At 52.7% G+C, this 26096-nt stretch overlaps 12 protein-coding genes across 12 annotated transcripts; 8 read left to right on the top strand and 4 right to left on the bottom strand.

The window, feature by feature from the left end:
- Window positions 1-275: 275 nt before the first annotated feature.
- Window positions 276-1823, top strand: N7474_000264 (acyltransferase family protein; the record flags this gene model as incomplete). The annotated part of the gene is made up of 3 exons (XM_057191679.1): window positions 276-401; window positions 462-1089; window positions 1153-1823. The coding sequence occupies 3 exons, from the start codon at window positions 276-278 to the stop codon at window positions 1821-1823; spliced, it is 1425 nt and encodes a 474-aa protein (XP_057056632.1).
- Window positions 1824-3222: 1399 nt separating this feature from the next.
- On the top strand, window positions 3223-4322 carry N7474_000265 (uncharacterized protein; the record flags this gene model as incomplete). The annotated part of the gene is made up of 3 exons (XM_057191680.1): window positions 3223-3378; window positions 3441-3694; window positions 3749-4322. Coding segments are annotated over 3 exons (984 nt in total), but the record flags the coding sequence as incomplete, so codon positions are not given.
- A 2480-nt stretch (window positions 4323-6802) lies between these two features.
- Window positions 6803-8101, top strand: N7474_000266 (uncharacterized protein; the record flags this gene model as incomplete). Its single annotated transcript, XM_057191681.1, has 1 exon — window positions 6803-8101. The coding sequence occupies one exon, from the start codon at window positions 6803-6805 to the stop codon at window positions 8099-8101; it is 1299 nt and encodes a 432-aa protein (XP_057056634.1).
- A 746-nt stretch (window positions 8102-8847) lies between these two features.
- N7474_000267 (uncharacterized protein) lies at window positions 8848-9267 on the top strand (the record flags this gene model as incomplete). Its single annotated transcript, XM_057191682.1, has 1 exon — window positions 8848-9267. One exon carries the CDS (start codon window positions 8848-8850, stop codon window positions 9265-9267), a length of 420 nt encoding a protein of 139 aa, XP_057056635.1.
- Window positions 9268-9841: 574 nt separating this feature from the next.
- On the bottom strand, window positions 9842-11509 carry N7474_000268 (membrane insertase OXA1; the record flags this gene model as incomplete). The annotated part of the gene is made up of 3 exons (XM_057191683.1): window positions 9842-10552; window positions 10612-11364; window positions 11426-11509. 3 exons carry the CDS (start codon window positions 11507-11509, stop codon window positions 9842-9844), a joined length of 1548 nt encoding a protein of 515 aa, XP_057056636.1.
- A 316-nt stretch (window positions 11510-11825) lies between these two features.
- Window positions 11826-12276, bottom strand: N7474_000269 (TOM13-domain-containing protein; the record flags this gene model as incomplete). The annotated part of the gene is made up of 2 exons (XM_057191684.1): window positions 11826-11945; window positions 12001-12276. 2 exons carry the CDS (start codon window positions 12274-12276, stop codon window positions 11826-11828), a joined length of 396 nt encoding a protein of 131 aa, XP_057056637.1.
- A 758-nt stretch (window positions 12277-13034) lies between these two features.
- On the top strand, window positions 13035-15765 carry N7474_000270 (P-loop containing nucleoside triphosphate hydrolase protein; the record flags this gene model as incomplete). Its single annotated transcript, XM_057191685.1, has 6 exons — window positions 13035-13109; window positions 13164-13561; window positions 13625-14353; window positions 14524-14662; window positions 14834-15478; window positions 15568-15765. 6 exons carry the CDS (start codon window positions 13035-13037, stop codon window positions 15763-15765), a joined length of 2184 nt encoding a protein of 727 aa, XP_057056638.1.
- Window positions 15766-15930: 165 nt separating this feature from the next.
- N7474_000271 (uncharacterized protein) lies at window positions 15931-17073 on the bottom strand (the record flags this gene model as incomplete). The annotated part of the gene is made up of 1 exon (XM_057191686.1): window positions 15931-17073. One exon carries the CDS (start codon window positions 17071-17073, stop codon window positions 15931-15933), a length of 1143 nt encoding a protein of 380 aa, XP_057056639.1.
- Window positions 17074-17274: 201 nt separating this feature from the next.
- Window positions 17275-18217, top strand: N7474_000272 (COG2 family protein; the record flags this gene model as incomplete). The annotated part of the gene is made up of 2 exons (XM_057191687.1): window positions 17275-17289; window positions 17354-18217. The coding sequence occupies 2 exons, from the start codon at window positions 17275-17277 to the stop codon at window positions 18215-18217; spliced, it is 879 nt and encodes a 292-aa protein (XP_057056640.1).
- A 173-nt stretch (window positions 18218-18390) lies between these two features.
- On the bottom strand, window positions 18391-19364 carry N7474_000273 (mitochondrial 54S ribosomal protein uL1m; the record flags this gene model as incomplete). The annotated part of the gene is made up of 2 exons (XM_057191688.1): window positions 18391-19048; window positions 19105-19364. 2 exons carry the CDS (start codon window positions 19362-19364, stop codon window positions 18391-18393), a joined length of 918 nt encoding a protein of 305 aa, XP_057056641.1.
- A 139-nt stretch (window positions 19365-19503) lies between these two features.
- N7474_000274 (glutamate--tRNA ligase GUS1) lies at window positions 19504-21759 on the top strand (the record flags this gene model as incomplete). Its single annotated transcript, XM_057191689.1, has 3 exons — window positions 19504-19764; window positions 19838-20674; window positions 20725-21759. The coding sequence occupies 3 exons, from the start codon at window positions 19504-19506 to the stop codon at window positions 21757-21759; spliced, it is 2133 nt and encodes a 710-aa protein (XP_057056642.1).
- Window positions 21760-22884: 1125 nt separating this feature from the next.
- On the top strand, window positions 22885-26078 carry N7474_000275 (putative plasma membrane H(+)ATPase; the record flags this gene model as incomplete). The annotated part of the gene is made up of 4 exons (XM_057191690.1): window positions 22885-23290; window positions 23346-23569; window positions 23620-24324; window positions 24372-26078. The coding sequence occupies 4 exons, from the start codon at window positions 22885-22887 to the stop codon at window positions 26076-26078; spliced, it is 3042 nt and encodes a 1013-aa protein (XP_057056643.1).
- Window positions 26079-26096: the final 18 nt, after the last annotated feature.

Consider the following 26096-nt stretch of genomic DNA (forward strand, 5'->3'; position numbering starts at 1 on the left):
TACCCGAGCCCCTTCTTTCTTGGCGGTCATGTTCTCGTGTGTTGGTCTCTGATAATAATAGCGGTTGGCTGCTCAGGTTTGCCACAGTTTGGTTGCAATTCTTGTCTATCCTGTCCACTCTTTACTGTCTGTCTATCTCATCCTTGGGTAGAAGCAAGAGAGATATAGATATCTCCTTCTCGTCTTGGCTCTCGTGGGATCTGCCACTCGTTTGACTGTCTACTCTGTCCCCTGGATGTTCTGTTCATGAGTCCGTGGCCTTTTTTATTGAAACAATGTCATTCCTTCAACCATCCTATCTATATACTCGTCTGGCCGATGCGGTTCCGACAGCCCTACCTTGGAGCGGAGGTGATTCTTCCGCGAAAGGAGATCCACGAAAGAGCGTCAAGTGGATTGATGTATGCTTCTCCTAACCTTGTCTCTGAATGACGTGCTAACCATACCACTATGAAATATAGGGACTCCGAGGCATCGCCTCCTTCCTGGTTGTCATGACCCATCTCGCCCGAGCATGGGACTACGACCTGTTCTCACCACGCGACAATGAAAATGCCTCGCCACGGGTCCTGCAGTGGGTTGTCCTGCGCATCCCCTGGCAAGGCCGGATTGGAGTCACCATCTTTGCTTTTCTGACTGGATACGTCTGCGCGCTGAAACCGATCAAACTCTCACGAGCTGGAGACAAACAGGCAGCGTTCACGACGATAGCCAAAAGCGCCTTCCGCAGACCGCCACGCCTGATTCTTCCGGCGACTATTGCACTACTTATATCCTGGACGGTTGCTCAGTTTGGCGGGTTTGTTGTTGCTAATCGGTCCGACTGCTGGTGGTGTCGCTATGCATCCCCTGACCTAGCGCCAACCTTCTTGGATGAACTGATTCGCTTGCCGAAGAACTTCTTGTCTGTCTGGACGACCGGTTTTATGGCCTATGATGATCACCAGTGGGCACTTCTGCCGCTGCTACTTGCGTCGATGCTCATCTATATCCTGCTCACTGCGACCATGTTCGTGAAGTTCCGGTTCCGAATGCTGATCTATGTGGGCATGATTCTTTACTTCCATCAGGACGGCGCAAAGGACGTCGGTGAGTATTTTCCTGCAGAGTCTGCCAAACAAGATGGATAGCCTCTAACACGAATCACCGCAGAAACGTTCCAAATGCAAGCCGTCTACGGCATGCTCCTCAGCGACCTCAGCTACTCCGCCACCCTAAAAGACTGGATCGAGAACCACCGCTGGGCCCGCAAAGCGCTCAGCATCCCCCTCACCCTCGCAGGACTCCTCATCGCCTCATACCCAGGCGAGCACCCAGAATGGGCGCAGTGGTCGAATATCATGCTCAAGGTCGCACACTACGCCTTCCCGCCAGACGTCAATATTGGCAAGCGATACACAGCGGTGGGCGTTGACATGATCATCCTGGCCATCTACCTGTCCCCATCAACAAAGGAGTTCTTAGCCAGCCGCTTGCTACTCTGGCTAGGCAAGCAAAGCTTCGCTGTGTATCTAATCCACGGCACCATGCTCCGCGTTGTGCTCGTCTGGATGCTGTACGGTATCACGGGCCAGCCCTGGGAGGGACCTGAGGCTGGTACGGACGATGACCGCGACTGGATCCAGCTGCGTCCGCCTTGGGTTGTGGCGATCTCCATCCCTATCTGGATCGCGCTCGTATATGCCCTCGCTTCGTTATGGACTGCCTACGTTGATCCATTCTGTGCTCGGTTGACTCAGAAATTGGAGGATTGTATGTTTCAGAATGATGAGAAGGCTTCTTTGCCTTTGCCTGCTACGTCGCTCCCCATGCCGACGACTTAATCTTCCTTCTCCTTCCGAGTCATTTTGGCTTCTTGTTCTGTTCCCTCTTGGCCCGTGTGGTCCATCCTTAACAAAGTGGGCTCTGTCGACGCCTTTGCATATACTTGAACGTAAATAGTTTTATACTCTCGCCTTCCCCATTTTTTATGAGGATTTCATTCTCTCAATTTCCCACCTTTGTCAACTAGGAAATGAAGATATGCTGTACATGTTTATCCATTTTGTTTCAAGCAAGTAGCTATACCCAGAACACTTGGGTAAATAGCCAATATAGATTGAGTGGAAACTATATATTCCCTCCCGTTCAAAGGCAAAACTAGTAAGATAAAGAGATAATGCCAAGTACAGTGTCCTAATCTACCGCTAGGATCTGAGGACCTGTGAAATTGATGCCGAAAATGGCCGCTTTTGATGCCAGAATTGGCCCACCTCTGCAGCCAAATCCAGGACCCTTCCCGTTTTGGTGTATATCTATACAAGGGAAAGTTTAAAAGGCTGGGATATTACGTTTGTATCGGAATACTTTAGCGAAGTCCATTACCGAGGTGGGCCTAGCGTTGAGTGGATTTGCACAGAATAAGTTAGTGAAAAACGAATAGGGATCTGACCCCGATGACCCTTTTCCCTGAAAATATGACGCATCGGACCCTCTCATACGGAATACTAAATTAGGGGCTAGCCGAGAAACTCGGCGAAGTCAAACTAAGCCTCAGTATTCTCCAGCTTGCTTCGTGCACTGTGAGGCGTTCAATCTTGTGGTGCCCAATTTTGGGGGTTAAGCAAACACCATTGCCGTTCGCCTCTTCTGCGGTAGGCTGTAGGCTGGAGTCTAGGGCGAGCTGGGTTAAGCAGGGCTTAGCCATGTGCTAGCTCGGAACGAGCCGTGCTCAGCCCTGATCATGAGGTTCATGTCTGGCACTACCCCTGATACTGCAGACGATGGCCAGAGGGACAAGTCGGCTTTCAATTCCAGTCAGCTGCGGGGTAGCATCCGACCAGAATTTTGGGTCGGGGTAGGCGAATGATCTAAAAAGTGATTCACATTGGATTCAATTGAAGTCCTAACTAAAGATTAGCTCCAGTTACATTATCCACCCAAAGAAACTAACTAGCTTGGCCACCCGCCAGGGTCGCATGCTCCCTATCCTAACTGTCCAGCGTCACATTGTCGCTAGCCACCATCCGGCCCTAGTCTCACTGGACCTGTCCGGCGCCTAGTGTGACCCGGTCCCGGCTAGTTCGGCCTTTACCGTTCGCCCCGGCCTCGTAAGTAGTTTGGGTCTGCACTGGCTCTTTCACCAGCAAGTTTTATTCTGGCTATTTCTTTTGTTGCGCATTCAGTTCTAAGTTGTACAAGAAATTCGCGTCAAACCCACTTTTCTTCTTCTTCGACAGCACGATGAGACGAGTCCTGCAGGTCCTTGCTTGTTGCCTTATTCACCCCTTAATGGTCTCTGCGAAAGCAGATCCGAAGTACAATGCATCTCTTCCGTTCCGACCAAGCAATGTGACAGGGCTGAGTGATATCTACCTTTGGGTTGGATCGTATGTCAAAGTTCATTCCCTGCTTCGCCGTTACTAAATCCCTGGTACAGATATTACAATGCCACAACGAAGATAGAGTTCACACCCGAGATCGGATCGACAACCAACACATCAGTATGCCAAAATCTCCAAGGTCAAACGTTCACTGCGGAGTTTCAATCTATCCTCGCTATTACCGAAAGAGGTCCTTACAATGTGGGCTCAAACCCAGTGAATGCGCTTTTAACCCTCTGGAACTCGAGCACAAATCTTTCATCGCTCTCAAGCTCCACCACGACGTTTCTATGGACCTCACCATCCCTTCGATGGTATCTCGAGTCTGCCCCGTAAGCCATACTCGACTATGACTCACATAAAGCTCTCTGTCTAATTCCTTATAGCTGGGTAATATATGCGAAAAATACCACGACTGAAAGCGACTCGCCCTCCGATCGTTCCGTCAATGATATCTTCAACTTGACCTTATCGTCTAGCGCCAAGGAGGCTCCATATAACCTGACGGGCGCTATTAAGGACGCAGACGCAATGCTGGATACTTTCGATATGAATTTAAAATCCTGCAATACTTCTATTGAAAGTAGCCAAAATTACATGTCGCTCGTTGATCGCGACTACTCTAACAATGCTGGTTGGAACTGGACATATCCAGCAGTTGACTTACAATTTGACAGCCAAACAGCAAATTTCACTGTGAATGGATATGCCGCTGCTTTTCCGTATCGGATTTCCTATACTGAAGGTGGCGAAAATAGACCATTAGGCCCGGACGAGGTACAGGGAAAGATCAAGATTTCCTTCTTCGGGGTCATCGATCCTTACCACTCGGATACCCTGATCAACACCAGCACAATACCTACTTGGCTCAGAACGGTAGGATTTGGAAACAATTCCATGAACATCGGCTACGATAGTGGGACTCTTGGCTGGCCTCATCCATCGCATTGGCAGGCCACTGTAATTTGTTCCATTATTTCCATGGCTTTGTTGTATTTCTAGTCGACAAGAATAGGACTCTCGCCGACTATTTCCTATTTTGTATTGGTCTATTTATTACACCTTTCTATAGTTAGGCATCCCTAGATTCATTTTAGATCAGAGATTTATTTATTCGTGAATTACACTTCCATTTTGGGACGTCATACTGTCTAGATTTTGACAGTTATGAGCCCAAATTCTCCGTAGCTAAGCGCTTCTAGAGTCGCAGACGTACTTATAAAGTCGGATCTGCTAGTGTAGATGTCCCCGGGCCAAGCCAAAACTGTGCCCTGCGGCCGGTACGATATGGGATAAGACTCTTATGGTAGAAGATTCGATTGTTATACGGTGCCATCAACCGAATACACAGAGCTGAAGAACTATAGAATAGCCCGCAAACCTGGCTACATATCCTCGCTGCGCTTGACAAACATCTAGATGTCGTGAACCACTGATGGAAGTAAGCATTGCAAAAGACATAAATAAGGCAAATAAACCAGGGGAGTTCCAAGTATGATGGCGTGTTTCGGCTTGATAGAAGTTTGCACATAATTATAGACTGTTTTATAGTATCTTAACAACTCAGGGCCCTGCAAACATGCGACAAGAAAATTTCAGCGCAGATCCTCTTGAAATTGAACAAGCGTTTGGGCCACGGCCTGCATCACGCAAAATAATCCCGATCCTAAGAGTTTGGAGATGGAGGCAACAAGATATTGTCCGCGGATTGCGACAGAAAAGAAGGGTAGAGGGGAGTCTAGTTGGACGGACAAAATTGTAGAGACGGGGTAAAATAGAGTGAGGAAGGAGGTGGGGTCAGGATGGGAATGTGAATGGGGCGAGGCCGGGTCTTCCGTGTCGGAGAGACCAAGGAGAGGGTTACATGACGACCTATGGGGCACCAAATCGTGATGGGCAAAAATTACCGCAATAAAAAATTCACAAGTTCTCGTTTTACAACTAAGATCTTGAACGGGGGTTCAACAGCGGGAAACGTGGTGAGGCGGGACGGGGAGTTTCAGAGACCAAAACGAGGAAACAAAAGCAGATCTTATTACTAGTGCGAACAAGCGAAGGGTACTAGAGACTTAATAATAATGATTTTTGCAGACGCAATCTCAGGCTCTTATATCACCTTGTTTCGGCAGTAGCCTCACTACACAATGTCTTCCTTCGAGCACTTGCTTTCCACTATCGCCGCCCGTGCCGAAGGCACGGTAACGAGTTTCACGGAACCGGAACCTTTCTTCTGCAATATATGCGGCGGCCCTGCTACGACCCGGGGGCTCTTGAAGCATTCGACATTCACTGATATCAATGAGCAAGATGAAGACTTCGACGAAGAGCACGATCTTTTTTCTGATTATTGCAACTGCGCAGCGCAAGGTCATCCAGTGAGTATGAGCCGAATGGGAGACGCTTCATAACGGGCGTAAGTCGGCCCTGACGTCGAGAACCAGAGCCGCGACATGCATTTTGAGCGCTGTGATTCTTTGAAAGGCTACGACTCAAAATTGGTCTCTCGGTCGGACACCAATGTAATTGAACCACTTTTCACACCGTCTGCAAGGTCGTCTGCAAGGCAATGTTGATTAATTAAGCCATGATTTCGTTCTTTAGTGGCTCGAAGATCTGCGCATGATAGCGCCGCACATTCCTGGCGCTCACCTGTTCAGTCCAGATGACTCGGAAGATCTGGATATATTGACTCCTCTTGTACGTTCCTCTGCCTATTCTCATGTTGCATTTTTCGAGGCTGACATTTGGCTAACACGTAGGGCAACGGTGTCGATACCCAAGGATGCTCCTTCTTCTATCCACGAGATGACCAGGTCTCTCTCTTCGCCCTAGGTAAATCAAAGGGATTTCTCATCCATGACACCTGCCTAGGCATGCTGAAGACAGTCCATCATGACACGGTTTCCTCTACAAGGCGGTTTGATCTGCGTGATCTTTTGCTGTTCTTCAAGCTTCACAAGGAAGAACGTGACGATGAGTTCTTTGACTGGGGACATGGCAAGTCTTTTGGCATAGAGTCTCGCTACGAAGATTTTGAAAATTGGAATCCAGTGGATGGCTCTGAGGTATGTGACTATCTCTCGATCGAACTTCCTGTAGCCTGTAATCTGATCAAAAGTAAAGTGGACAGTCATGGATCCAAAAAGGCCCTTCAGTTTCAACTTCGTGATCGACGAAGCCTCGAGGGCTATATGGCCCGGGCTGTCATTTAAATTCCCATTAGATGAAACAGATATGAACGCAAACTCGAGCCAACCACTACGAAAGGATTGCTTCTCATCTATTCCATCGGAATTGAGGCTCCGCTTTTGGAAATGCTTTCAACTGCCTCAGTGTTGGACCTCTTCTTGGCAAGCTCAGCTTTTAGAGAACTTAGAGGAGACCTGCCTCAAAGCTTCTGGAAATCTCGCTTGTTCTTCGATGAGCCTTGGTGTGCAGACATGGTGCTCGCACAGACAACTAGCCAAAAAGGCGGCCATATCTTTTTCAATCAGCTCTTACACCAACTGAAGGAAGCTTCCAAATCTGGTTCATGGGCGCTTACCGAGAATATTGGAGGGGACAAAAGCACGTTGACCAAAGATTCGCCAGGCTTGAAGAACAAGCGACACGTGTGGCTCAATTGTGAGCGAATTTTGGAGGATATTGAGATCCGACATGCGACTGCCCGACAGCAAGCTGGTTCTATTTGGACTGATCTGCGAAGCTTGACCTCTCGCAAAGCCACGTCTGTCTCACGACCATTTGAACACAGGCCAGATGTTACCTCGGACGCGTATCTTATTCCGGACCTGGACAAGAAGGGTCAACTCAGAGAGATCATTGCTCACTTCGCACGTGATGGTCACATCGTCGGTGTCGAATTCCAACTAGCACATGAAGGTTCAGGGCGCCTCTTCGGAAATCGCAGCGACATAGTTGATCTGATTTCCTTTAATTCAAATACGCCTATCATCGCAGTGATGATGTCTTTTGGCTCACTCCAGCGGAACCAAGACAAATCTGCAATGTTCGGCCTAGGAATAGTGGTGGAAAATCGCCCCTCGGAGCCCGCATATACCATAGGCGCATGGAATGGCCCAGACGTGATACAAATTTTGCGCGCCGAGTCCGGCATGGAAGTTATAGGGATCACGGGAGAGTTCAATGTCAGTCCACCCAAAAGCTCTTGGTCGTTATGGTGTCATACTAATCATTCGATACAGGCTGAAACAATTACAACATTTGGAATCATCACCGCAAACAAAACGCTCACACCGGTCAACCGCGTACAGCGATCTGCCATGGACCTTCAGACTAACACTCGATGGGTCGGTCGTCATCCGCCTCTAGACTGGCCCCTCGAGCAGTACTCGCTCTCGGCACGAGACGGCGATCCATCGTGCGTGGATTTTGACAATTTGGGTCTGGACCCTCCGGTGTTCGACGCGCCTGTATACTTCCTCAACTTGTCCGAAAGGCGCGTAAATTCCATCGAAGCGTTTGGAACACCAGATGCACCGGACCCTAGTGGTCGAGGATTCAAGGGTTTCACTTTCACCTTCGCGGATGGGTCAACGGAGACTGTGGGTCAAACGCCCCCTGACATGAAAGCCAGCGTCATCAAAATGCAAGAGAACGAGAAAATCACAGACCTGAAGCTCCACTTTGCCCTCCTGGTCGACATGTTGCATAGTCCGACCAAGTTATGTGGTGTCCAAGTAAGTAGCTTCACTGCAGCAGTTACCCCCTTGACTTGAAACTGACATGCGCCACTGCCAGTTCATCACCAACCTGAATCGAGATTTAAAACTCGGACGTGTGGAAAACAACTTTTTCAAGCAAAGATCTTCTTCTCGAGAGCAAGAAGACAATGAGACGGTATGCGGGCTACAGATCGGATTGACACCTTCTGGGGTGATGAGTATGGGACTTGTATTCTGGCGGTCATAGTGCATGATGGCTGTCATGCTAGTGATTGCTTATTGTGTTGATTAGCATGCCGAAATACAGCTGCCTGTAGAATCATAAAATCATGATTTCCCTCAGGGCAATTGAGAACAATGATATAGTTTATTGACACATCACAGCACCGGTGACGTACCTCCTTGACGGTGCCGAACAGCTTTTCAAAGGCGCGATAGTTATGAGTGGCACTTTCTTTCTCGTCCCACCACAGCCCGATGAAGTACATGGCCACAACTATCTCAGTGTTATTGAGGCACTAGGCTTGATGGATGTCACGCCGGAAGAGTGAGTCAAAACACTTTTGGAGAGACCTGTTGACGATATTGTCTCCAAACTTCCGTCTTCACTTCTGACGGCCCCACGCGTTGATGAGAACTTGGTTTTAGCGGAGCTTACCTTTAGCGAAGTTGAACCCCTAGGCTCTTATGTTCCGCAGGGCAAGGTTTGGTGTCCGCATTTGATGTTTGGCGATGCTCAGATGGATGTCAGAGCCCCCTGAAACCTTGGCTTCGGCTTATTTGACTAATTGGATCTTGACATGAAGAGCAACGCTGCAAATCGATTCATTAGTGTAATTCGCACCGTACTCTCCGAGCATCCAAACGAGGCAGACCGCATTCTGAATGCCTACGGCATCACCGAAGATACCCCTGACGAGACAGCCACATCCTCAATCCTCAACTACATAAATGGCATTGCACTCTTCGCCCCAACTCTATCATTTGCCCGAGGATGGTTCTTCAGCGCATTTGTATACTACTTCAACGAAGGCAATCCCTGGGAAGGACCCATGAAAGGCCGCGCAAACCATATCCTCGATCGGGCATATTTATTCCAGAACTTTCGCGAGTTCCTCACCCTCGCGCAGTCAGGAAGTGGGAATCGCTTTTGCAGAAGACGTGTTCAAGTTTTGTTACGCCCGGGCGCCATGGCCTGCTGTCACTCAGGGGAATATTGAGAAAGGGTTTTCCGCGCATGTGTATGGGCCGAGTGATTCGGAACACGCTGCTAGGGTGGTACATCAGGCTTTTGGCGGGGATACTATGAGGAGAGACCCTTTTTTTAGACGCACTAGTGGTGTGTCTTTGGATGATTTAGTGAAGGTATTCTGGGCTTTCAAAAGCAGTCAACGATAACGCATCTCGATGAGATCGTGAGATTGAATCAGAGAGCTCGTACCTGCCGGACGATGGAAGCAGGTGGCGGGGATCCTATAGCAACCTGTATGGATACTACGTGCAAGATGACATCCGTCGCTGGGGTTATGTTATGTGGGATGCGGCACGACTTGAGCACACAGGTGCTGCGAAGGTGTTGGTGCGGCAGTGGGAGACGGACTGGGGGACACTGATCCAAGGGACGATCTGTTGTAGTAGCACATCCAAATTCACCAACGTGTACTGTGATTACGCTGAAGTTTGATACATAATGCAAATAAGATTCTCACAAATCGGTATTCTGCTTCTTAGCCCTTTTGAGCAGCCTTACCGTCACCTAATTTACAGTTTGTTTATACACATCGACCAAGCCGATCAGCTGCGTTTCCCACGCCCGTTCCGCTTGGCTTTCTTCGCAGCAGCCTGTTTGATCTGCTGGTCCAGCCCTTTCTTTGCCTTCTCCTTCTGCTGGTCGAGATATCGCTGGTGAGCTTGTTGCCGCTCGAAGTTACGCTGGTCGCGCTCGGCGTCGTCCTGTTCTCGCTGTGTGCGCTCGTAGTCCTCGGCCCGCTTGCGGGCAGTTTCGCTCAACCGTGGCGCCGGCGCCTTTGAGCCGTCAGCATTGGTGGCAGGCCCCTTTCCTTGGAACTCGCGAATCCCTTCTTTCATTTGCTGTCCCATTTTCTGTTGATAGCCCTTGAAGTTGTTCATCCAGCCGTCGATTGCGCTGGATTTCCTTTCACTGGTCTCCAATTCGGCTTTCGCGGGCTCTGCAGCTTGGGCCTTTTCCTGTGCAAGCCGCTGTTGCAAGAGCTGGAGACCCTTGCTATGTTGAAGAACCTCGATGTCTTCAACATCGGAGGCTTTATGGTTCTTGGTAATCGCCATCTTCATATACGTCCGAAAACTTTTGTTGGTCATGATACGTGCCTGGCAGAATGCGAACGCGCCCGTTGCCACAAAGTAGAGTTGCAGCGCACTTGGGAAAAACGACATGAATATCAAAGAAATACCCGGCAGACCGTACATCATAGCTTTGCCAGGTCCAGTACTCATGATGTCCATTGTACCGGTCTCGCCGCCTCGCTGTTGCATTCATAGTCAGCAATGGCAATCAAGGAGAAACAACGCGCACCACGACTAACCTTGAATGTCAGAAACATCATAGCACTGGTCGCCGCTGGCAGAATGAAAGTCGGATCGCTGACAGTCAAGTCGGTAAGCCAGCCCACGGACTCGTTGGCCAGGCCGGGCACCGGTAGGGAGGTCATGCCGCGGATGACGCGGAAGCAACCATATGCCAGTGGGATCTGAAGCATGGGGATGAAAGACTTGTACGGTACAATGCCATGTTCTGCCTGAATGCGTTTGATCTCCGCTCTTTTCATATGCATGTCCATCTGTCTGCCCTCACTTCCGGCACGCATCATCTCATTCTTGAGTGGGTTGAGGATAGGCTTCACGTTGTGGACCCGGGCGGCTGTGTCGGAGGCATCGAGCATCGGTTTCAACAGTGCCAAACGCACTAAGAGACCAGTACTCACGATACTCGCCCACCACGGCAAGTCGGTCCAGAGATGGATGTGCTCGATCATCCATTGCATAATTGACGACGGTCCCCAGCCATAGTCTAGGCCCAGTTCCTTGAGGTACCCAACTCTCTCGGGAACTGACGTGATATCGGTCGCCCACAGATCAGAAACATCAGGGCCGCTTGGAGGGGCGGTCTCCTGGGGGATCTTGTCCGTCACGGCGTCGGAAGAGGTCGAGTTGAATCGGACAGCGGCTGGCCCTGCGACCACGGCAGCCGTTCGCCATGGCACATTGCGCGAGGTAACGGGAGTCAATTGGCTGCGCAGGCCTGAAGTACGCAGACCCTGTGGCCGGAACGACGATATCTGCGAGATAAAAACAGTCAGTCAAATGCCAATTGGTTCCGAGCGCAGGTTGGGAACGAACCGATCGAGTAGATCGATAAGCTGCGACCACCCGCTGCCGTGCAGAGACAGCGGTAGCAGACCCTTTCAGGCCAACTCCCAGCATTATTGTAGTCCGAACGAATGTTTGGGGAGAGAAGGAATGGAGAAGAGCCTCCTGCCGTTTGTTCGTTTGGGAGACTTTTCTGCCGGGCGGTGTGCGGGAAATCAAGGATCCAGGCACGAAAAGATACAGGGGATATGTCTACAAGTAGGTAACTATATGCAGGAATAGATACGGTAGTTATATGGCATGCAATCCATTGCGCCCGTTGCCCATCGGTCTATGTACACACATTATATCCAAGAAACAGAAGCTAAGCATGCATTTTTGTGGTGCTCCCTTGTAGATGCAGTTGGTTACTTTCTTTTCCCTCTCCCGGTCACTCTAGGGACGCGGTATCGTTCAATCCAGCCGCAGCACCGCGTTTCCGCTCCCAAGGCAATTCCCGGACGTCGACACCGGGGCCGATGGGATGTGTGCGGCGGTATGTGGGGAAGATCTGTAGAAGGAGTGGTCAGCCCACTGCCACCAACACGGTGGGATGATTTGCATACCTTGGTGTTGGTCCATCCTAGCCGGAAAGCAGCCTCATGTGCAAAGAGCTCGCCAAATCCCAGCATTAGGCCGTTCACGAACGGCAGAAAGAGGTTGATTGCGGCGCCCCGGAGAACGCTCCAGAAGGTCGGCGGCTTGTACAGGATCAAGGGGGAGCTCGTGCTTGATTGGTCTGACAGTTCGTTATTTGCTGAGTAGTTCTCTGAGTCGGAAGGGACCGTCATGGTTGAGTCGTACAGCTCGACTGGCGAGCTGGACGGGGCGTCGGAGGACATCGGTGGCGGAGGGCGGCAGCCGGGAAAAGGTCTGTTACAAACTGGGGTATTGATTGATTGTTTGGTCGGATGAAATGATGTGGCAGGGGAATTGAGGCAGAGCGATAACCCGGGTCAGATATCGTGTATCCGCGGTTATTATTTGGCGCCTGTTGTTGCGAAGATGATGCCATCCACTTTTGGTGGGCGGAATACAGGGATTGTCTTATGTCAGCACCACTGACTGCACTGCAACTACTTGGGGGTACCAATGGAGATATTCTTAAAACCGATGAACTAACCAAAAACTTATAGGCATCGGAAGAGACTTGGGAATATATTGTTGCAGGCTGGAATATTGAAGATCTCCAGTTGCGGCAAGCAAAGATCCTAGACACCGGGAATTGCCGATGTATATATTTGAGTAGAAACTACACACATCAAGCCAACTTTACCCCGATACATAGATTCTTTCAAGTATCCAATCCACTAGTTCCAGATCAACTACCAGCAGCTTGCATTCCCAACGCTCTAGGTCGTATACCACTCACAGTTAGTACGAACTTCTCTGTATAGCTCGGGGCGGAAGATCCCGTGGTCCGGCTGACCAATGGCTGTGACGTACCTGCCTCTTTGGATCTGTCCTCTCTCCAACTCCGTGTTTGCGCTTCGTTGCTGCTGCTTTCGACTCCTGTGACTGACCTTACAACTCTCCCAAGACTTTCCGGAAACACCTTCAGCTCTACCTTCACAAATACACCCATCTGCCCAGCTCAAGCATGGACCACAACCCCGCCGAGAACGACGAGGTCGTGTCTCAGTTCTGTGCCATGACCGGCACACAACCTGCAGAGGTGAGCTCGGTGTGGCCTGTACCTGTGGTTGCTATTGCTAATCTCATATTTCAGGCCCAGGAATATCTCAGCGCCAATGGGTGGGACATGGAAGCCGCCGTGACCGAGTTCTTCGCCGAGCAGGATGAGGCCCTACAGGGCATGAACACTGGGGGCGGCAGACAACTGGGTGCAGAGGGATCTTCTGGTGCGTCTGCTGGCGGCCGATCGCTAGGCGGAAATGCCGCACCGGCTGGGTCCTCCGCCGCCGCCGAGTCTTCGTCTGCCTCGCGCGCACCACCGAAGAAGAAGTTCGCGACATTGGGAGACTTTGCATCTGGAGGTAGTGGTGGGAACTCATCGGACGAAGACGACTCCACGGACCAGGATTTCTTTGCGGGGGGTGAGAAGTCGGGACTGGCGGTGCAAAATCCGGACGATCTGAAGAAGAAGATTCTTGAGAAAGCACGCCGGTAAGATTTTACACTGGGCGGGACACCGTGGGATTTCGTGGCGTTTCTAATCTATTAGTATAGAGCGCAGCCACCACCGTCAGACGAGCCCGAGGCGCGACGATCAGCCTTTACAGGCACTGCCCGTACCTTGGGCGGAGACGAAGCCCCCAGCCGAGTGATCGAAGACACCACCGCGCCTGCGCCACAGCGCGCACAGCGCGTTCAGCGGACCCTCCACTTCTGGGCGGATGGCTTTTCTGTCGATGACGGCGAGCTGTATCGATCCGACGACCCCCGCAATGCTGAGATTCTGGAAGGCATCCGCCAAGGCCGTGCACCGCTCTCGATTATGAACGTGCAACCCGGACAAGAAGTGGACGTGGATCTGAAGCAGCATGAAGAGAAATACGTGAAACCAAAGCCCAAGTACAAACCTTTCTCGGGAGCCGGACAGCGTCTCGGCAGCCCGACACCTGGGGTTCAAACCCAGCAGCCTGCTGCTGCGCCTGCCGCTGCTGCACCGGGACCCTCCACTACAGACGAAGCGCCGAAACCAGAGGTTGATGAATCACAGCCGACTTTGACGCTGCAGGTGCGTCTTGGGGATGGCACGCGTCTGACATCGCGGTTCAACGCTTCGCATACCGTGGGAGATGTCTACGAGTTTGTGACGGCTGCCAGCCCGGATTCGCAGATGCGCCCATGGGTGCTGATGACGACTTTCCCCAGCAAGGAGCTTGATGACCGGAGTACTGCGCTGGGCGATATGCCTGAGTTCAAGCGCGGAGGTGTTGTGGTGCAGAAGTGGCAGTAGGATGGGTGGGTTGGTGTGCAAAAGGGGGCAAGTAGAATGGATTACCATGGCGCATTATTTGGTACAGGAGGAGGAACCATAGCTTAGATGAATCCTGAACCCGGTCATCTTTCTCTACGGTGTCAATAACTGTGTTCTTTCAAGATATAGTTAGGTCGTTAGTCAGGCGACATGCGATTGATAAGCAAGCCCGATTCCCGAGAGGCGGCTCCCCACTTGATCTGGATTTCTTCCTACATCTCTCTTGTGTCGCGGCCATTGACTCTCTCAACATGCCTCTGGACGGAGTCAAAAACGTCGTGCTGGTGCGTATCCTCTTCGAGCCAACACGCACTGCCTACCCATCACTGCGCGCAGAAAAGATCAAACCAAAAAAAAGAAAAAAAAGAGAAACAACGCCGCAGCCCCTCCGCTTATCGATAACGCCGACATCTTGAAACTGCGTACAGCAAGACTGACAACGGATTCCTCTCCAGGTTCTCTCCGGCAAAGGAGGCGTCGGCAAATCCTCTGTCACCCTCCAGCTCGCGCTAGCCCTCTCCCTCCAAGGCAAATCCGTGGGTATCCTCGACATCGACCTGACCGGACCCTCGATCCCGCGCCTCGTCGGCCTCGAAGATGCGAAGATCACCCAAGCACCAGGCGGGTGGTTACCGGTCGATGTGCACCCTCCCTCCTTATCCTCAACAGACTCACCACAATCACAATCACAAGCACAACTACCCCGCGGCTCCCTCCGCTGCATGTCCCTGGGCTTCCTCCTCCGCGACCGCGGCGACGCAGTCATCTGGCGCGGCCCCAAAAAGACAGCCATGATCCGGCAATTCCTTTCCGACGTTTATTGGGGTCCCACCGATTACCTGCTGATCGACACGCCACCGGGAACAAGCGACGAGCACATCGCGCTCGCAGAACAGCTCCTCACCCTCTCCACCGCCGACGCGGCCACCGCGGCCCAGAATCAGATCCCCCGCCTCGCCGGCGCGGTGCTGGTCACCACGCCACAGGCGGTTGCGACATCGGACGTGCGCAAGGAGGCTAACTTCTGCGTGAAGACTAGCATCCCCGTCCTGGGGGTTATTGAGAATATGTCGGGGTATGCGTGTCCTTGCTGTGGGGAGGTGAGTAATTTGTTCTCGAGCGGCGGGGGGAGGTCATGGCAAGGGAATTGGGGATTCCGTTTTTGGGGAGAGTCCCTGTTGATGTGAAGTTCGGAGAGTTGGTAGAGGGAAGGATGGAGGGTGGAGATAGTGAAGATGATGAAGAAGAACAGGGAAAGCAGGTCGTTGAGCAGGAAGAGGATACGCGCTTACTCGTTGATCGGTACAAGGAGTGCTGGTCTTATGCTCGCTTTGAGGAGTTTGCGCGCACGGTAATAGGTGGTGTGGAGAACACTGCTGGATCCTAAGTTGGGAGAGGAAAAGTTTGAAGCGATATCTAGATCTGATCCGGGTTGCATTGCATTAATTGGACTGGGAAGCATTGTCATCTCGTGGATCAGGGGATATAATATATAAATAAGAGACATAGATCATTATCATCATCATCTGCAGTCATAAGTCGTTAAATATCATCATGCTAGTAGACTGGGATTTTCATCGGCCAGCATAGCGCGCAGTTTGCCCTCTGCAGACTGCAATCGCGGCGAGAGATCTGGCCCAGCAAATCGAGCACTCCATCTCAACCACCCAAGAAGAGAGCGCACCACCTCTGGACCACTCGGTCCGTCCTTGGCCGCTGGAGTGCCCGCCGCAACAGGAACATGAGGCCCATTATTGGCTGACCCCGCATCATCGGCCTGAGCATCGAGATAGACCTCCGAAACCACAGCCGGAGTGACCTGGGTTTGATGGCCCTCATGCTCCGGATGCTTCGCCAGCAGATCTTTGCTCGAATTCTTCGGCTTGGACGCAAACTCTCTCGTCACCGGTAAAGATGGCAGACCCATCCCAGGCGTAGCACTTAGCTGCGCATCGATCGACCGCCGAACCTCAGACTGCGCATGCGCAGCAGCCGACTGCCGCAGACTTTCGACATACCCATAGAACGAGAACGGATGCAGTTCCCTCCCCGGATTGGCCCGCGCAGCTGCAGCGTGCTCATCATCAAAGGTGACCATTCCGCCCTCATCGGCGTGCCGCTCAGCACTGGAACTCACCTCCTCAACAGGCACGAGACCACCACCGGACGCCGCGCGGATCTCCCCCAGCGGTGCGATGTGGCTGTCGTATTCATTGGAGAGACTTAGCTTGCTGCGTCCGCAGATCTCTGCAATGGAATCCAAGGTGCCCCGGATCTCGGGGTCAATGGCTTGCAGGATGCTCTCGATGCTGAAGTCAAAGTCCGACGGGCGTGGAGGGCCCGGTGGTGCGCGGGACGAGGAAGCGGATCCCTTCGAACCCGTGGTGAATGGGAGTAGACGGCGCGGTGACATCTTGGGAGTGCTGTCTTTGTCTTTGGCTTTGTTCTGCTCCGCATCGCCGGAATACGCTCTTACGAGCACGGGCTGGGTAGCTGCTTTTGGTTTTCTTGATGATGATGATGATGCTGGGCCTGAATTAGGGGGTTCTTCCCGTTGTGTACGATGCTGCGTTTCTCTCTCGGTGGTGGTGGACTGGTATTCTCGGGGTGTTTGGACTGCTGGCGGCGCATAAGACGGCGACAGTCGGGGCCATCCTTGGCGGGGAAAGGACGAGGAGGACAGCCGGCCATCCATAATTGGATGCGATGTAACTCAGTAAGCGAAGGCCCGAGCAGAGACAGCGAACACGTTGGCGAGAAAATAATGCATGTATGTGTTGGCAGAAGGAAGTTGGTTAGTAAACATAGCTCAAGATAACTAGATGGTCACGGGGATACACTACCCGCATCCGCAGTTGACTGCTTGGCCACTCTTTCCGCTAGCCAACAACACACCATGAATCCGTTTAATGTATGCACTCTTGAAAAATCCACCCCAATGGTCTCGAATAATCGTCACTGACACCTCCCTTCAGTTCGGCGACTCAGACGAGTCCGCCTCCGATTTCGACGAAGACCCCTCCGGACTCCCCTTCCCGCAACCACTCTCGCGCGCCTCATTCCTCGCCGCAGACTTCGACCCAGCAACTTTCCTATCATCCCTCACAAACAGACACCAAAGCCTCGAGGATCTGCGCCAGGAACTGCGCGGCCTAGAGCAGCAGCTGAACAAGGAGCTGCTGGACCTGGTCAACCAAAACTACCAGGATTTCCTCTCACTGGGTGGAGCGCTGCGAGGCGGCGAGGAGAAGACCGAAGGGGTGAAAGTGGGCGTGTTGGCTTTTCAGCGCGATGTGCAGAATATCCGGGACAAGGTCGAAGCGCGGCGGCAGGAGGTGGAGGCACTGTTGAATGAGAAGAGGAGGCTACGAACACAGGCGGACATTGGGAAGGACTTGTTGGATTATGCGGATCGTGTGGAGGAGCTGGAGCACCGCTTGATGATTGGGGATAAGGACAAGTCCTCTCCGGATGATGCGGACGAGTCGGCCTCGGAGTCGGATGTTTATGCCAGTGACAGCGGGGATAGCGACGACGAGGAGGTGGTCGATGGAACGGCTACCGTGTCGCTGAAGCGACTGGAGCGGCACATCCAGAAATTCGTCTATCTCAAGTCACTGGTGGAGCGCGTGGGCGCGGAGCATCCGTTCTTGGTTGCGCAACAGTCGCGCGTCTCAAAGGTCCAATCGACGCTGCTGCTAGATTTGAAAACGGCGCTGGAACAGGCCAGCCATGCGGGCCAAAAACGCGATGGCCGGACCATGGTGGTTTTGCGTCTTTACGACCTCATGGGTGAGGACGTTAGTGCTGTCGCTGCGCTAAAGAACCTCAAGGTATAGGACTCTACATTAGAAGAGGGAAAGAGATATATTGCATAGCATCGGCGTTCTCAGCAACTATTTATCGAACAGAAATGATACCATCATACACCAAGTCCATTTTCCTAATATGACACAAAAAAATATATCTGTACACGCCAACACGGAGGATATAAGAAAGCCAAGTAAGTATTTTACAACCCGGTCAAGAGAGCGGGATCCGGGGAAGTCTCGGACTGGAAGTCTCCGTTAAGACTGAAGCCGGGGCCGTGAGTCGAGCTCAGCACCACCTCGTGGATCTCCTTGTTGATGCGATCGTTGAGCCCCGAGGCGTCCTTCTTGACCTGCTCAATGGTGGTGCGCAGGTTATCCCTCAATTGATCTGGCGAGAAGGCCAATTGGCCGATGGGGAGACGAATCACCGCATCACGCTCCCGGTAGACCGTACCGCCGCGGAGCATCTCCACGCGCGAGGCCACATCATCCACCACCGTCCCCTGCTTCGCGCTCGGCATCAGGCCACGCGGACCCAGGATGCGGCCCATACCGGCCTTGTTCAGCGCAGCCAAGCTGTCTGGGTGAGCGAGACAGCGGTCGAACTCGATCTTGCCCTCCTTGACGGCATTGAACACTTCATCTTCGCCGACCATCACCGCGCCCGCGGCCAGGGCGTCCTTGGCGTGCTTGGACCCTGGGGGACAGATGACGCAAATCCGGGACTCGGTCTGGACGGCGTGCGGAAATCGGATCATGTTGCGGATGACGGGGCCGTCTTTCCTCGTTCGTAGCCGGATATGCACTTCGTATTTCAAATTGGTGGGCTCCCGGCCAACTTCGGCGGCCCGAAGGTATCTTCAGGTCCGGACGTCAGTTTAATTTTACGGGGTTGAGGAAAAGGGAGGACATACCGCATCGCATCGCACAAGGCAAACTGATCCATATCCTTCAGGTTCTTCTGTCTGAACTCCCTCGGCCCTCTCCGGTCCGCTTTAACGGCCTTGTCCTTCCCCTTGTTTTTGCCCTTGCCCTTCTGAGCATTCCCCTTGGCGCCTCGGACCTGCTGGAAGGCCGGGAAAAGAGGCGCCATTGATGCTTGTCGTAGAGGCAGGCGACATGATGAGAGGATCCCGCGTGCTGCGGTTGGCAGCAGCGAGCTGGCGGACGACATGGCGACTGGCAGAGGATGAAGCGTGATGGTCTCGTGTTTTTCGGCGGAAAGCTGATCGGCACCGGAGAAATATAGCCCCGGGGGTTCAATCAACCCCTCCAAAAAATAGTTCCCATTCGTGACTCAACTCACCACTACAATGGCGTCCTTCGAATTGACTGTGGCCACGCGTGCCAACCATGCAGCTTTGCTGCCCGTGGTGCTCATTGCCACCTCGATCAACGAGGCTCGTTCCACTCCAGTCATCAAGATCACCTGCGAGGACACTGCGATGCTGAACGAGGGCGACAAGGCCATTGTCCAGTTGACCAGCGGCGCCAATTCGGTGTTTGGCACTAGCAATGCCGTCCAGGAGCTGTTTACTCACTTTCCCTTCCTGCGTAGCAAGGATACGAAGCTGGTGAGTCTTTTGCCTGCGATACTGTGTACATGGATACTATCTATATGTACTTTGTCTAATGCAATCACTATAGGAGGATGAGTGGATCTCCCAACTGGACGCCTTTGCTACTCTGGACTTTAAGGCGCTTGATCCTCTTCTTCAACGCCTGAACGCCTATCTGATGCTACGCTCCTTTATCGTCGGATATTCTCTCTCTACCCCGGACATCGCCATCTGGGGTGCCCTCCGTGGAAACCGAGTCGCTCTTGCGGCCCTGAAGAAGGGCTCGCTTGTGAACCTGACTCGTTGGTACAAGTTCTTGGAGGACCTGTGCCCGTGGGCCTCTTCTGCCGCCGAGACTTTGAACGCAGTCGCCAAGGAGAAGAAGTCTGCCAAGTCCAAGGAGGGCGGCAACTACGACATTGCTCTCCGCAATACCGAGCAGGGAGTTGTGACTCGTTTCCCGCCTGAACCTTCCGGATATCTCCATATCGGACACGCCAAGGCCGCCCTGCTCAACGACTACTTTGCGCATGACAAGTACAATGGAACCCTTCTTCTCCGGTTTGATGACACCAACCCCTCTAACGAGAAGGAGGAGTTCCAAGATGCCATTGTTGAAGATCTCAAGCTCATGGGAATCAAGCCCAACAAGATGACCTACACGAGCGATTATTTCGACGAGCTATTTGACTACTGCGTGAAGATCATCTCGGAAGGAAATGCCTATGCAGATGACACCGACAAGGAAACTATGTCCGCCCAACGTTTCGACGGTATTCCAAGCAAGCGCCGTGACCTCTCCCCGGAGGAGAGCTTGGCTCATCTTCAGGAGATGAAGGAGGGCACTCCGGAAGGTCTGCGGTGGTGCATTCGTGCTAAGATCTCTCCCGACGACAAGAACAAGGCACTTCGTGACCCAGTCATTGTGAGTATCTCCCCTGCGCTTATTAAACTCACACTCACTCCCACGAATAGTACCGCTGCAACCCAGCTCCCCACCACCGCACGGGCACCAAGTGGAAGATCTACCCGACCTACGACTTTGCGTGCCCCGTAGTAGATTCCATTGAAGGTGTTACTCACGCTCTTCGGACGATAGAGTATCGGGATCGCAACCCGCAGTACCAGTGGATGCTAGATACGCTTAAGCTGCGTTCCGTTCAGGTCTGGGACTTTGCTCGGATGAACTTTATCCGTACACTGCTATCTAAGCGCAAGTTGACCAAGCTAGTCCAGACGGGTACTGTCTGGGGCTGGGACGACCCGCGCTTCCCGACCATTCGCGGTATTCGCCGCCGTGGTATGACCATCCCCGCGCTGCGCGAGTTTATCCTCAAGCAAGGCCCGTCTAAGGCGGTCACGAATTTCAGCTGGGATCTCATCTGGAACACCAACAAGAAGTACATTGACCCCGTTAGCCCGCGCCACACAGCCATTATCACCAAGGGCATGGTTAAGGCGACTATCACGGGCGCCCCCGCGGCGTATACGGAGGAGAAACCCAAACACGCTAAGAACGCGGCCGTGGGAATGAAGACCGTTGCATTCAGCGGCTCGATTGTCCTGGAGCAGGAGGATGCGAAGCTCTTCAAGCAGGACGAGGAGATCACGCTTATGAGCTGGGGCAACGCGATTGTGCGCAAGATCACTACCGACGGCGATGTTGTTACCCACCTCGAGTTTGAGCTGCACCTGGAAGGCGACTTCAAGAAGACCGAGAAGAAGGTGACGTGGCTATCGACCGAGGGCCAGGAACTGGTCCCCGTTGAGCTCGTCGACTTTGACCATCTGCTCACTAAGGATTCGCTGGATGAGAATGACAAGCTAGAGGATTTCCTTAACCCTCACACCGAGTTCCGTGAGGATGCCGTGGCCGACGGCAACGTCGCCAAGCTTAAGGAGGGAGATATCATCCAGTTCGAGCGCAAGGGATTCTACCGTCTAGATCGGGCCTACGCGCCTGGTTCTCCGGCGGTGTTCTTCAACATTCCCACGGGCAAGCTGAAATAGATTATGTGCGATGATGATGCCTACGCGGAAGTGAGGGAGAGAGAATAACTACCTGAAGAATACAAGATGAGTTGTTTTGACGGAGTATGGGGTAACCAAATCGTGACCAAGCCGTGTCATGTTCCCGCGCCCACGTAAGCAGAAAGCCCTGAGACCGGAAGGTTGTGATAAATTCATGGTAAAGTTCAGCACATGTCGTGCACTCCATCTTCCCTATCGTGTAGTTACGAAGTGGGTCACGATAGGGCTGGGTCACGTGGACGGGATCTACAATGATCGACTGTGTGAGTCTGGCGAGAGAACGTGCCCATTATTCTTCCAGAGTAGTAACGGGGCTGGTTAGGAGAGACGAAGGAACGTATAACTAAGTTCTATGAATCATGGCACACCGTACCCCTACTGCGCGGCTGCCGGCGGAATCGCGCATGACGTCGAAGACTGTCGGGACACTCGGGATATTCGGACTCGGCATGATGGATGTTGTCTGTCTTGACTCTGTAGATAATCATCACCGATTAAAAAATTCACCGGAAAGCCGTTCTATAATGATCGAAGTGTATATATTTTAGCGCTGCTCAACTGGATAATCTTTCCTGAAGCTCAACCCCGTGCAACGGATGTCCTTGTTCCACAGGGTCTTGCCGATGGAACCCTCGCACGGATCCATGGCTATCGCAGCTACTTACTTGCTCCCGAAAACTCAATGTGATCTCCCCCCGAGTCACGCCCTCTGCTGGCCTGCCAGACAAGGTTCATCCGGATAGACTCTCCTAGCGTCTCCTACGTCAAGACCCATGAATCCAGAGGCTAGGCACAGGCAGGCTAGGGGAGGGGTGATTGCTGTAGCAGTCACGACGTCAGCATGAAAAGCTGTTGGTGTAGTAGATGTAGGGTTCGAAGAAAAGTAATCCTGCCTTCTCTCTTACTCTTACTCCCGCACTCTCTCGCCATCTTTCCCTTCCTCCCACGTGTTGGAGGAGCTTTGCTTTCTCCGTTGTCTTCTTCTGCTCTGCTTTCTATTTCACTCTCGTCTGCTTTTCACCTTCTCTCTCCCCTCCACTAACCATTGCTCCCCGCTACACTCTGTTCCCGTCTATCCCAGTCCAAGCAGATCGTACCCCAGATATGGCGGGCGAAGACGACGTCGAGCGCGCGCCCGATAGCCGCCGCGGCTCTCGCATCTCCCGCGCGTCACTGAAGGAGGACTGGGCCAACCTCGATGAGTACGGCAAACTGGTCAAGTACGTATCGACCTTCCGCGATGCCGGAGCCGGTGAGCAAGAAGAGGGCGATTTCGTCGAGAAACGCATCTGGTACGCTCCCTGGAAGAAGCGCAGGGTCCGTGTGCGCAAGGTTGATGAGGCTGGCGCCAAGTTTCCCGATGACTGGCTCATTACCGATATCCGGGAAGGACTGCCGAGCGAGGAGGTCTCTAAGCGGAGACAGCGCGCTGGGTGGAATGAACTGGTCTCTGAGAAGGAGAATCCTATTGCGAAGGTCCTATCGTACTTTCGTGGTCCAATTCTTTATGGTATGTCTTTTTCTTCATCTATTGGCACTTAAAAATGTCTAATATGGTCGTCTAGTCATGGAGCTTGCGGTCTTGCTTGCCGCTGGTCTGGACGACTGGGTTGACTTTGGTGTCATCATCGGTATTCTATGCTTGAACGCTTCTGTCGGTTGGTATCAAGAGAAGCAAGCTGCCGACGTGGTTGCAAGTCTCAAGGGAGATATTGCCATGCGTGCCCTCGTCGTGCGAGACAATTCCCAGCAAGAAATTCTGGCGCGAGAGCTCGTTCCGGGTGATGTGGTATGTCTATTATTGCTCTGTGATAGAAGCAGATCCTAATAATCCTACAGATAATTGTCGGTGAAGGTCAAGTCGTCCCGGCTGATGCCAAAGTGATTTGTGAATACGACGATCCCAATGGTTGGGAGGAATTCAACCAGCTCCAGGAACAAGGCATGCTCGGTGGCAGCTCCTCCGAGTCCGAGGAAGAAGACGAAAAGAAGGGCGACGAGGACAAGCACCAGGACCAAGAAGGGGAAGGCGAAGCTGACGGCAAAGAGGCCGAGCAGCAGAAGCCCCGTCGCCGCGGCTATCCCATCCTGGCGTGCGACCACTCTGCGATCACCGGAGAATCTCTGGCCGTCGATCGGTACATGGGAGACATAATATTCTACACGACTGGATGCAAGCGTGGCAAAGCGTACGCTGTGGTTCAGACGCCGGCCAAAACATCCTTCGTCGGCCGTACTGCGAGCATGGTGCAGTCTGCCAAGGGCGCTGGTCACTTCGAAATCGTCATGGACAATATCGGAACATCTCTCTTGGTTCTTGTTATGGCCTGGATCCTCGCAGCTTGGATCGGTGGATTCTTCCGCCACATCCCCATTGCCTCTCCTGGACAGCAGACACTTCTTCACTACACTCTGTCTTTGCTTATCATCGGTGTTCCCGTCGGTCTTCCCGTGGTCACGACCACTACCATGGCAGTGGGCGCTGCGTACCTGGCCAAGAAGAAAGCGATTGTTCAGAAACTAACGGCAATTGAATCGTTGGCTGTAAGTCATCCCTCAACCAGAAAACTTGAAGTTGCTAACAATATCAGGGCGTGGATATTCTCTGCTCCGACAAAACCGGTACCCTGACTGCCAACAAATTGAGCATTCGCGACCCGTACGTGGCCGAAGGCGTCGATGTCGACTGGATGTTTGCCGTTGCGGTGCTCGCGTCCTCGCACAATACCGGGTCGCTCGACCCCATCGACAAGGTCACCGTCTTGGCCCTCCGGCAGTACCCTAGAGCTCGCGAGATCCTTCTGCGGGGTTGGAAAACGGAGAAGTTTGTCCCGTTCGATCCTGTCTCCAAACGCATTGTGACTGTTGCAACCTGCGATGGGGTTCAATACACGTGTACCAAGGGCGCACCCAAGGCCGTGCTGCAGCTAACCAAATGCGCCAAATCCACTGCCGACATGTACAAGGCCAAAGCTCAGGAATTTGCACACCGCGGGTTCCGCTCTCTCGGAGTTGCCGTCCAGAAACAAGGCGAGGACTGGACTCTGCTTGGCATGCTACCTATGTTTGATCCGCCTCGCGAGGATACGGCACAGACAATCAGTGAAGCTCAGAACCTCGGCATCAGCGTCAAGATGCTGACGGGTGATGCTATTGCTATTGCGAAGGAAACATGCAAAATGCTTGCGCTAGGTACCAAGGTGTACAATTCAGACAAGCTTATCCACGGCGGTCTAAGCGGCGCAATGGCTAGTGATCTCGTCGAGAAAGCAGATGGCTTTGCCGAAGTTTTCCCAGAACACAAATTCCAAGTCGTGCAGATGCTGCAAGAGCGCGGCCATTTGACTGCTATGACGGGTGACGGTGTGAACGACGCACCATCTCTGAAGAAAGCAGACTGCGGTATCGCCGTCGAAGGCGCCTCCGAAGCTGCGCAGTCGGCATCAGATATCGTGTTCCTGGAGCCTGGCCTGTCGACCATCATCGACTCGATCAAAGTTGCGCGCCAGATCTTCCACCGCATGAAGGCTTACATTCAGTACCGTATCGCGCTTTGCTTGCACTTGGAGATCTACCTGGTGACATCGATGATCATCCTGAACGAAAGTATTCGAGTCGAGCTCGTCGTCTTCCTAGCTCTATTCGCCGACCTGGCTACCGTCGCCGTCGCATACGACAACGCCTCGTTCGAACTTCGCCCTGTGGAATGGCAGCTCCCCAAGATCTGGGTCATCTCCATAATCCTGGGCATTCTACTCGCGCTGGGCACATGGGTTGTGCGCGGCACAATGTTCCTGCCGTCGGGCGGCATCATCCAAAACTTTGGCGCGATCCAAGAAGTGCTCTTCCTCCAAGTGGCACTGACGGAGAACTGGCTGATCTTCGTAACACGCGGCAGCGACGTCTGGCCGTCCATCCACCTGGTAACCGCAATTCTGGGCGTGGATATTCTGGCAACCCTCTTCTGTCTGTTCGGCTGGTTCAGCAACCAAGACATGCCCACCATCCCGAAGGACCAATTCGTCGAGACCAGAAATGGCTGGACGGACATCGTCACCGTGGTTCGCATCTGGGGCTACTCGCTCGGTGTTGAGATCGTCATCGCGCTCGTCTACTACACCCTTAACAAGATCAAGTGGCTCGATAATCTCGGTCGCGTGAGGCACAGCAAGGGCGATATCAAGATCGAGAATCTACTGGGCCATCTATCTCGCTTGACGGTTGAGTACGAGGAGCCTGGTAAGCCGAAGGGTCGCTTCTTCTTGGCTGCCAGCAAGGAAGAGGAGGATGTGGAGTGATACCAAAGTCCCTTTCTT

This window comes from Penicillium riverlandense (genome assembly GCF_028828495.1).
Source record: "Penicillium riverlandense strain IBT 135883 chromosome Unknown utg000001l_segment0_segment0, whole genome shotgun sequence".
NCBI classification, from domain to species: domain Eukaryota; kingdom Fungi; phylum Ascomycota; class Eurotiomycetes; order Eurotiales; family Aspergillaceae; genus Penicillium; species Penicillium riverlandense.